This window comes from Microtus pennsylvanicus, chromosome X (genome assembly GCF_037038515.1).
Source record: "Microtus pennsylvanicus isolate mMicPen1 chromosome X, mMicPen1.hap1, whole genome shotgun sequence".
NCBI classification, from domain to species: domain Eukaryota; kingdom Metazoa; phylum Chordata; class Mammalia; order Rodentia; family Cricetidae; genus Microtus; species Microtus pennsylvanicus.
The window spans coordinates 29,099,266-29,110,617 of record NC_134601.1 but is presented as its reverse complement, the minus strand read 5'-3'; the positions used below and the strand labels follow the sequence as shown (position 1 = coordinate 29,110,617).

Genomic DNA, 11,352 nt, shown 5'->3' with positions numbered 1-11,352 from the left:
GTAGATTTTTCTGTTTAAGTGGATGAGCAGAGTGGTGTCCTGAGGCCAAAAGTCATAGAGACAGATAAGGACCTGTCAACTCAGCCATGAACAATGAAAACACACAAATAAGGGTGAAGGGCATCCCTCAAGCTTTATCTGGAGTTTAAGGGGAACTATTGTGGCAAATAGCATAATCATTTAACAATTTAGATATTTACCATGCAGTTAAAAACTATCTCTTTAATACTGATTCCAATCAACTATATATTGCTTCCTCACATCTATGCAACAATGTGCTTTCCAAAATTATTTATACTTGTTCGTGTAGTGTTCTGTTGTTGGGCTGTTAGCTAACTTACACAATTGTCCGTCTTCTTTCCATATGAAAAGCCTATTTGACATACAAATCTTAATTGTGAAGACAGTGAATTCTTTTTAAGCCCTGAGATAACTATAGAGTTTGGCAAGATTCATGCTACATCCTTTTAAGATGGAACTTGGAGAACCGTGAGATCTTAATATAATACTGGGAGAGGAAAACTTGGCACAACTTCTTTGTGGGCACCCTTGGCAATGTCAATGAGGGAGTAAAGAGAGGCAGCAACAACATATGCTCCCTTAAGTCTGTACTCAGAAACTTAGGCACATGAGAAAGCATGGTCAGTGTAGCATAGCTAAAGTGACAAAAGATTTCATTAGAGAAACTCCAGAACCTTTCTTAGGAACAAATCCTGCAATTATCAATATGTAATAGCAATACAGTTAGAGATTAAAACATGAAAACAGTTGTGTGTGCTTTGTTCATTCATATGTTCATGAGTAGTTAAACACGGATCAAAGTAAGTGAACGATACAGGTAGACTGGAAAGTGGTTCCTCCCAGTGGTGAGGTGATTGGAGGGGTCACTTAGAGAAGCCCGCTCTGGAATAACTTGTTCTTTAGCCTTGACTACATAGGATTTTGCCTATTATGGTTTTATGATACCTTTTTAAATGTCCTAAATCAAACATAGCTTTCATAACTAAATCTCTAATTAGTTTCTATTTTGGATTATCAATGATCCATTATTTACTTTGCAAATGCAGAAAATGCTTTCACTATTAGGACCAGATCCATAATCTTCAGCCCCATCAAACTATCAGAGTGTTATTTTTTCTCAAATTATCATCTATACATGTATATACATATGTGCATTGTATATGTGTTGAACACAAGTTTAAATAAGAAGCAAGAAGGTGTGGTTTGTGGCTCCTCTGCATTGGGATGATTCTTGCCATCTGTGCTAATCCATCTGACCCATTTCTGGCTCTGTTCTATTGGGAAAACTACAATGTGAAGCCCGCACTATTCATTTTCACCATTTGCTTGCAGTGTTGAAATAAAATTTTACTGTTACTTTAAGTTTGCCTTGCTGTCCTAATGAACCATTTTTGACACCTGAGTGCTCAGCGAGATGGATATAAAAGGCAGAATAGTCTAATTCAACACTGGTCTGTAAGACAGCATTAGTTTCTACTTATAAGTTCCCATGTACCATATCTTCATTATCTCTAAATTCAAAATAGTACCTAAATGCTATTGTAATTCCCTTTCTACTCACCCTTATTTAGATGGTATTGCTTGACTCAAACATTTGAAGACTTCTAATTATCTTTGCAAGTCTGGAAATATATTCAGACAGGTTAAAATCCTTCTTTTGTGTCCCAGTTTATATGTCAACTTTGGGAAATAGTCCACAAATTTTTTTATTCATTTACTTACTTATTGTGGTACTGGAGACCGATCCCAGTGCCTTTTACAAACTAGAGAAGTGCTTTACCACTGAACTACATCCACAATGCACAGGTGAATCTTAAAGATATTTGTCAGCAGTTGTTTGCTGTGTTTCACCTGTTAATAAAACATATTACTAGCTTTGTAAATCTTTATTATCATTAGTGCTATTTTCCTAATTATACTATTATATACCCAAAACTTACATTATGCATTCTTATATTGATTATAGATTTTTCCCTTTTAAAAAATTTTATTGTTATTATTGAGCTATATATTTTCTCAGCTCTCCTCCCTTCCTTTCCTTTTCCCTTCTACTCTCTCTCATGGTCCCCATGCTCCCAATTTACTCAGGAGATCGTGTCTTTTTCTACTTCCCACGTATATTATCCATGTATGTCTCTCTTAGGGTCCTCATTATTGTCTAGGTTCTCTGGAATTGTGAATTGTAGGCTGTTTTGGGTTTTTTTTTTTTTGCTTTATGTCTAAAAGCCACTTATGAGTGAGTACATATTTCTCTTTCTGGGTCTGGGTTACCTCACTCAATATAATGTTTTCTAGATTCATCCATTTGCCCTCAAATTTCAAGATGTCATCATTTTTTTCTGCTGTGTAGTGCTCCATTGTGTAAATGTATCACATTTTTCTTATCCATTCTTCGGTTGTTTTCAGGTTCTGGCTATGACAAATAATGCTGCTATGAACATAGTTGAGCATATGTACTTGTGGTACGATTGAGAATCCTTTGATTGAGCATCCTTTGGGTATATATCCAAAAGTGGTATTACTGGGTCTTGAGGTAGATTGATTACTAATTTTCTGAGAAATCACCATACTGATATTCAAAGCGGCTATACCAATTTGCACTCCCACCAGCAATGGAGGAGTGTTCCCTTTACCCCACATCCTCTCAAGCATAAGTTGTCATCAGTGTTTTTCATCTTGGCCATTCTTACAGGTGTAAAATGGAATCTCAGACTTGTTTTGATTTGCATTTCTCTGATGTCTAAGGATGTTGAACATTTCCTTAAGTGTCCTTCAGCCATTTTAGATTCCTCTGTTGAGAGTTCTCTGTTGAGGTCTGTACTCCATTTTTTTATTGGATTATTTGTTCTGAGGACCAATTTCTTGAGTTCTTTGTATATTTTGGAGATCAGCCCTCTGTTTGGTATAGGGTTGGTAAAGATCTTTTCCCCTTCTGTAGGCTACCGTTTGGTCTTGTTGACCATGTCCTTTGCTTTACAGAGGCTTCTCAGATTCAGGAGGTCCCATTTATTAATTGTTGTTCTCAGTGTTTGTGCTACTAGGGTTATATTTAGGAAATTGTCTTCTGTGCCAATGCGTTCAAGTGTACTTCCCACTTTCTCTTCTATGAGTTTCAGTGTGGTTGGCTTTATATTGAGGTCTTTGATCCATTTGGACTTAAGTTTTGTGCATAGCGATAGATATGGATCTATTTTTATTCTTCTACATGTTGATATCCAGTTATACCATTCTTATATTGATTATAGATTTTTCAATGTATCTGTTGTGATTTGAATCTGAATTTCCCAATCATGTCCCTGAAAGCACGGCTGCCAGTTGATGGGTTTGGGGGGAATGATAGGTTTCTGAGGGCTCTGACCTAATCAATGGATTAATCTCTTCGTCAGCAGTGAGGACACAGACACAGAGCTCCACACTGCCACCGTAGAAAACCTAAGACTTCCCCTAAGCTTTTAGGAACCTCAGCTCAGGCTGGATTTGTTTTCTTGGCTTTGCTACTAAAAAGAACATCAGGACTAGCCAATTTAGAAAACAGTGCTGGAGATTTGTATTAAAGCTGTTTGAATTTTAAAAAGCAAACAGTTGACAGCAAGCCAGACTCTCAGAAGAAAGTAAGACATATCTAAAAGCATGAGTCTGAGCTTCTACAAGAGTCGCAGAGCATCAGGCTCACCAAGTGTGTACCTAAGCATCGGTATGGGCTTCTCAAGGGAGAGTTAGCTAGGAATTGTCAACATTAGTCATATATACTATTAAGGTAGCTCTCAGATTACATCTCAGAAGATAGCTAAGAAATCACATTCCTTCTCCTCCTTAGATAAGTGAGATTATAGGCTGGCTATGCAGGTGGTTTATGTGGAATTAGAATCTGATAAGAGAAAACCAGAAGCATTGCCCAAGGTATTTAGTATATGACCTATCCTTGTAAGTGGACTGGGTAGTGAGTTTGTTAGAAAATTCAAATTTCTCCATCTGGGAAGGGGGAAAGGCCTTTTGTTCAAGGCAAGCAGGGTAGGAAGAGTCCAGTAGCAGCTGGCTAGGAGTTGTTAATAACAGTATGCTGGAATTCTTGCTTCTTTGCTGGGAGAGGCTTTGGCTGGATTCTAGGGTGAGGGGGAGTCCCTTCTCCTCAAGTCTCCAATATTCCCCCTGTCTTTCTACCCTGCTTCAGCTTGTTGAATTTACAATGATGGCCATAGTGAGACTTAGGGCCTGGTTGAAAGAAGTAGATCAACAGGTACATATCTTGCAAAATAGAACTTGTGGCTGGCCCCTTCCTGTCTTTGCCCGCATCCTGAACAGAAAGTGAGCAGCCTTTGCCCCATATTCTCGACTCTTGGTGCTTCTGCTTCACCTGAGGCCCAGTGCAACAGAACCAACTGATGGCTGAAACCTCGGGGAACATGAGGCAAAATAAATCTCGCTCCATTGAAGTTGATTTTTTTCTTCGTGCATTTGTGATGGTGACAGAGAAGTAGCTTTGTCATTACTGTGCTCTGATCTTTACTTCTGTGCTGGTTCATACTGTCAGCTCAACAGACTCTAGAATCTCCAGAGACAAGCCTAGGTGAATGTCTGTCAGGGATTATCTTGGTTAGGTTAGCCCCTGGGCACATGTGGCAGGGCTTATCTAAATTAAGCTAATTGAGGTGAAAAGACTCCTACTAAATGTGGGGGGATCCATTCCCAGGGGGGGAGGCGGGAGCCCAGGAATGCATGAGAAGTGAGGAAGCTAACAGAACAGCATCCATCACACTCTGCAGACTCCATGTGGCCAGCTGCCACTTCACAGCTTCGTCCACCATGCTTTCCCTACCATGGAGGACTGGCCCCTTCATCTGTGAACCGAAATAAACCCTTGTCTCTTAAGTTGCTGTCAGAGCATTTATTGACAGCAATGGGGAAGGGAATGCCGCATTCTTTCACGGAGCGATGATAGAAGTTAAGCAGTATGACATTCCTAGTGGCTTGATTGTCAGTTTTTCATTATTAAACATCCTTGTTTATCAACAGAACCCTCCTTGCCTTAACTCATCTCTTTCTTAAATGTCCTAGTTTATCTAGAGAACATTCATTGCCTTCTGTGACTTTTATAAAACAGTATCAGATTGCTTACAGAGTATATACACTTTTCACCATTTTCTGGGGTTCATTTTTTCTCTGTCATATACCTTCTGTGAACATTTTGTCATCATCTTGTACTTTTTCTTCTCATTGCTTCTCTTAGACCAGGAAGGGGAGAGGCTGTAGATTTTAATCTAATTGCTTCTGATAAATTACAAACTTGGAGTCTTAGGAACCGAGCTATATTTTCTCCCTAAAGATTGTTAGTCCAATCTCCTCTCAGTCTCTATGTTCTCCTTGGCTGGTTTTATCTACTTCTGCAGTTATTACTGCAGTCCTAAGAATGACAATTTAATTGAATACTTCTAGACGGACCTGTCTTATCCTACAGGCTTTTACCCGCTTGTCTAGAGTTTGTTAAGGTTTGTAAAAGTGAAAGGTCTGAAATAAACAGTTCAGACATCCAAGTTGAACCTCCAGGAGGTGGGCAAGCCAGCTGCAATAGTGTTCTCAAATCCTCTGTGGAGTGTTCAATCTGGCTGACGCTGACAGAAAAGAAGTTTGTAGAGCTTTTTGGCTCTTTTGCTCAAGACAGGCAGGGCAGGAAGAAAGAATCCAATAACATCTAGTTAGGAGTCCATTTGCTCTATCCATCCCCCAATGCCAGCATATTTACACCGAAAATGGACCTAATTTAACAGTAATGGTGATTTTTAACAGTGCTTGATACTTATCCAGTGCCCTAGAGAAAGGTAGGTCCTCTTTGTCTGCCTCGGTCACAATTGTATTAAAAGTGCAGATATAATACTGAAAATCTAAAAGCTAGCTCTTTCTAAACAGCATCAACATGGTATTACATAATACCTGTGATTATCAGGAAAGGAGACAGAATAGCCAGGGCATTTTTGACAATTTTGTTAAAGGAATGCAGACCTTTTTCTGTTACTGGGCCAATTTTTCATCTTAAGAAAATAGTTCTATCTTGTTCGAGTAAACAGGAGCGAGTATAATTTATGTTCAAAAAGTTCCAACTGAAATGTGGTGCCTTGAAATTTGCTCCTGAGTTGGGCTAAATGAAAACTAATTTGGGGTGCTGGTGGTCTCATGGAGCCTAGGATAGCCTCAAACTCAAAATCTTTCTACTCCCACCCCCAAATTCTAGGATTACAGGCCAGTGCCACCACACCCACCTTCAAAGGCGAGAAAGAGGCAGGGTTTTTCTTCTATGAGGCTCTGCATCAGACTCCACTGTAGCTGTGTCCAGGACAAAGAAGAAATTACAAGTGATATTGCTGGATGACTGGATTGCGGTTGCTTATGCTCTTATATAGTTTCTGGCACAATCTAAATATGCATAATGACCTTTCATTGTGTACTTCTAAAAGATAGTAAGTTTGAATGTTCTTCATAAAAACTTTCTGTTGTATAAAAAAAATGAATCAACCATAAGCAAAACTATGGATTGTTGTATATAATTTTAGATTAATAACTAAAAATACTTAGTAATTTAATAAATACATGCTATTTTGCTATTTAATATACATTCTATTATGCACTGTACCAAACACTGACCTTTAGGATGATAAAGACAAAATTATTGTTATAAATGGACAGGGATGAACCTACACAGATATTGTAATGTATAACTTTAGTATCATAAATTTGTTCATAGTAATGCCGTAACTTAACAATTTTAAAAATTAAATACAGGGAAAGCTTAACTATACTCATACACTGAATATTTAGTATAGTTCAATTTCCATAATTTTAGAACTGTATATTCATTATATAATCAAGTAAGGAAATTCATGTTTGTAAAATGGGGAGATTTCTACCAATTTCTTTGTATCTATGTTTTCAAATCTTAAGACATATGAAAAATCAACTGGGCACTGTTAAAAACAGTAATTTGATTCAGAGGTCACTAACTGTGGACAACAAGCTGAGAAGGGCACCCAAGTATCAAGAATTCAGTTTTAATATTTCCCTTATGTGTACAGGTAGGTGGATTATATTCCCATAAACACTAACATATTATAATGTCTATAATTTTTGCATATGGGATTAAAGACTTTCTTTGAGGGTGCTTCTTTAAAAGTTTCCAGATCAGCGATTACTAGGCTTCTGCTCTGGAGAATCAATTAAGAACAGTACCAAACAGGGCATCTAACGCCACTGTACTTAGCCTATCAGAATAAGCAACAATTTCCAATCACTTTGTATTGCTGTCTAAAGGATACACATGTACCTAAAAATCATTAAGAAAAACACTGTACATGTTTTTAAGAGCTTGCAATGGAGTTTGTTTCAGGTGTGGATGGGACCAACAGGATGCAGCCAGAGAATGCCTGTTCCCCAGTGAAACTGATGTTTCGGGTAAGTCTAGGAAACCGGGTAGGCAGGACTGCTGATAGGCTGCTTTAGAGAAATCCACCCCAGGGTAGAAACACCTTAATGCTGCCAGCCTATTTGTGTTCTGGATGTTTAGTTATGCAGTTCTGGGCATAACCCTGAAAGGCATCTGTTACCTATTGTGCCAGGCTCCAGTGAACCCTTGCCAGAGTCTTTTGATTGGGGGCACAAAATAAATCCAGAAAGGGCTATATTTTTAAGAGCCAAGAACCATGGGGATTATACTCACCTGGATAAATGTGTCAAGTTCTAAAGGCATTTTCCACACTGTCACAATGAGGTTTAGCTATGTCATTCCTAGGTACAGAAAGCAGGAGTCGGAAGGGGATGTATGCCCAAGCTACCTACCTTAATCAGAGAAGTGGGATAGCGACAAATGACATGGAGGAGCCCACCTCTTTTTTCCTGTATGGAATTGGGAGAATGGGCGAGAACTGAGGCTACCCCTCAGTTCACCCAACTACTTAGTGAGGGTTGGAGGCCTGACCTTATTGAATGCTGACAAGTAGGGAAAAACCTAAACCAACAGAGTCCCACACCTGACCTGGTCCATTCCACAGCCTGTGTAAGACTCCATGGACCCTTCCTTCACAGAAGAAACTAAAGACAAGTTTAAGAAATTGTATTTGTAAGGGGATATACGCTTTAAGTTTGTTGAGCAAATAATTATAAACAGCTGCAGTACATTAATAAAAACACTGAAAAAGTTTATGAAACTTCACATAAAAGGAAAATTATATACATGTGACCGCCCCCAATACTTTTAAATTTCAGACTTTTTGTGGTTCTTTTTTTTTATGTAAGAATTTCTATATGCTTTAAGGAGACAATAAAGAATAGTCAGGTTGCTTTTCAGATGCTTTATTTACTTTACATTTTTTCCATGCAAACGGGCAACAGTGTACTGTCGACAGAAACTTACACTGAGTGGGAAGGCAATCTCCAGTTAGAGGCTGGCAGCACAAGACCACCTGGGACATAGAAATAGTACAAGGCTCACCACAAACAGATCAGTAAAGGCATGTCAGGAGAATGCAAGGAAAAGGAATCCATCGGGAATCACAGTATGATCTCACGGAACAGGGCCGAAGTCAAGGCATAAGGCAGAATTCATCATGATGATCATGATGATTTGAGAGCTCCCCCATCAGAATACGCAGACAATTTCTCAGCTGTAGCTCCCTAAGTTTTCTCCTGATTTCTCTCATCTCCTCCATGAACATTTCCATATCATCTCCATCTCCACCCAACCCATCATTCATCTGCCTATTGGGTATGGCCCATCGAAAGTTAGGGGCAAGTCGGCGAGCCTGTCCTCTTCGGTTGTGGTTGTTGGCAGCAGGCTGGTGGCCGTCACCTCCTCCCAAAGGGCGGTCTTCCTGTCCATTCTGCAGGTGCTGCTCCATTTCTTCGTTTTCCTGGTGGATATTTGCCATGGTGAGATTTTGTTTTCTGGTTGTTATTCTTTGAACACAAGTAAGACAGAGCAAGGAAAGAAACTGAATGCTTGGTGCACTGACCAGCAATATTCCGAGACTAACAACAAAAGTTTTCATTATTATTTTAACCACCTTAGAGTCTCCAGGCAACCTCAAGGGAGCCTCCATTTGGAGCCCCTCCCCCAGCTCTCTTTTCCCTCCCTCCTCCAAAGCCCACCATTTTTTCTTTCCCAGGATCCTTTCCCTAAGCTCTGCAGGCACCAAAATGGAGGACTGAGATGGAGAATAGGGTGGGGTAGGGGCCCTCATTGGGGTCGCAGACAGGGCTTCCCGCACGCTCCTCCTGCCGCCCCCCTAGACACACACACGCAGCCCCTGAACCGACCTGGGCCTATCCCTTGCCGCGTAGATCTCCTCTCAATTGTCGCTGCCAGACGCGCCGCTGCGACTCTCGGCTAGCAGACCTGCAGACAGGGTGGGAAGGGAGCGACTCAGCGCGGAGACCCCGCCCCCGCCCATCCCCCTACCTGGCGGCCCACGATCTCCACCGACCCGTTGCCTTCTCAGCTCTCCAGGGCTAGATCTAGCACTCTCCTAGGCCAGCCGGCCTAGCTGGCCCTTCCCGGAGACCCCCGCCATCCCCGCCTGCAACCAGGGGCGCCCCTTCCCGGGCTCAGCCACGGTTCTCTTTGCGGTGCAGAAAGCCGCGGTGCCGCTGCACGGTCCTCCGGTGCGCTCCGTTGCACCCGGAGGCTGTCGCCCTCAGGGCCGCTGCATGCGGGCCCCTTACCTGCTCCGCACGCCCAGGGCCCGATGCCAGCCCGCCGTGCGCAGGGAAGCACGGAGCTGGTGTCCAGACGCGAGTGACGACTGCACCCAAGGCTGCGTCTTTCTGCAGCCCCGGGTCACGTGAGGGCCCCGCGTCACAGCCAAGCTCGCTCCCCAGCTCAGGAGGCCAGTTCGACAGGAGGCTCCGCCCCCACCTCCCTGCAGCGAGCTAGCACCTCAGGCCCCACCCGTCACTCATCCAGATCCTCGCCAATCTGAAGACCCACAAGTGGCATCACCGTCGGGAGGTTGGACTTCTCCCTTCCCTGTTTCCAGGGAGAGTCTGCACCATCCTCCATCTCTCTCTCCCACCATAGCCAGGTCTTGGCTTTAGCCTTCTTTGAGATTCCTTTCCACCATAGTAAACCGTTTTCCCCAGGACCTCTTCCCACAGACAACCTGAAGTGGGGAGTGGGCTAGATTGTACATACTTCTCTTTATTTCCGTAAATAAAATCAGCATGCTTCAGAAAATTCAAAATTCCAAGGGTCACTTCTTTTTTGGAATGCTGGGGATAAATCCTCTAGCCTCATAATTGCTGGACAAGCTAGCTCTCTTCTGAGCTGTATTCCCAGACCGCTCCACCCCCTGCCACCACACACACTTTGTAAATTTTAAAGAAACGAGGACAACAGTGCCTGTGCATGCTGTTGGAGAGACACTTGAATTTTCAAACCTCCTGCGTCAGCCTCCCTTGTAGCTAAGGTTACAGGCCTGCACTACTAAGGCTGGTGACTTTCCAGCTTTGAAAGAAATGCTTCATTCTGCAGAATGAAAAAAAAAAAGCTTGTTTATGTTAACCTGTGTGTATCACACAGAAAATATATTCTCTGGGTTTTGAATGGCTCTTTCGAAACAGACTGCATTAGTCTGTTTTGATATTTTATTTTAAGAGTGAGGGACTCTTGCTGAATACAGCTAATGCTTTAAAACTGACCTGGGATAGTTCCTTCAGTGAGAAGTCATTGTTTTATAGGATTTTGTGTGTGTGTGTGAAAGGGTCTCACTATGTAGTCCTGGCTGGCCTGGAACTCACTATATCAAACAGGATGGCCTCAAACTTTGGGTGTTCTTTCCTGCCTCTGCCTCCTCCCTCTACCTTCCAAGTGCTGGTGTTATATGAGATGTCTTTGAGTCCATAGTCCTCAAGAAAAAGAGCCATTTTAATTTCTTGCTTTCCTCTCCAAACCTTTCAAACTACTCTATAAATATTTAATGGACTGAAAAATAGAAAATATCTAGAAGTTATTCCCCAAACCTCCTACTCTGATGTGAATGTTTCAAAAATATCATAAATAAGCAAAGAATGGATGGTGAAGCAATTAAACTCACACTGAAACTCGTCCTGAGTGCAACTGTTTCTTCCACATTGAAATCACTGCTTTTAGTTTTTTGGTTATTTGCTTGTTTTGAGATAAAGTCTCACTCTGCAGCCAAAACAGGCCCAGGGATGAAAAAAAAAAAGATCACAGCAAGACGATAGATTTTTAGAAACATAGCATTGTTATTTACAATTTAATAACTGTTCCTTATGAGAGCAAGAAGTTGCCTCTAGTTTGGGCCTCAAATGTCTGTACGTTCTCCTCCT

The 11,352-nt window shown here is 41.5% G+C and overlaps 1 protein-coding gene across 2 annotated transcripts; it reads right to left on the bottom strand.

Moving 5' to 3' along the window:
* Positions 1-8,342: 8,342 nt before the first annotated feature.
* Bex3 (brain expressed X-linked 3) lies at positions 8,343-9,788 on the bottom strand. Of its 2 annotated transcripts, none has more exons than XM_075958135.1 (3): positions 9,727-9,788; positions 9,322-9,400; positions 8,343-8,961 (listed from the first exon to the last, which is right to left on the bottom strand). In XM_075958135.1, the coding sequence occupies exon 3, from the start codon at positions 8,931-8,933 to the stop codon at positions 8,589-8,591; it is 345 nt and encodes a 114-aa protein (XP_075814250.1). In that variant the 5' UTR covers positions 8,934-8,961; positions 9,322-9,400; positions 9,727-9,788; the 3' UTR covers positions 8,343-8,588. The 2 variants fall into 2 exon arrangements, with proteins under 2 accessions (XP_075814250.1, XP_075814251.1); XM_075958136.1 differs by having other exon boundaries at positions 8,343-8,915; positions 9,727-9,786.
* Between the last annotated feature and the right edge of the window lie 1,564 nt (positions 9,789-11,352).

Bases quoted from the DNA above. Each gene is read 5' to 3' on its own strand.
- Bex3 (XM_075958135.1), bottom strand. From the start codon at position 8,933: ATGGCAAATATCCACCAGGAAAACGAAGAAATGGAGCAGCACCTGCAG.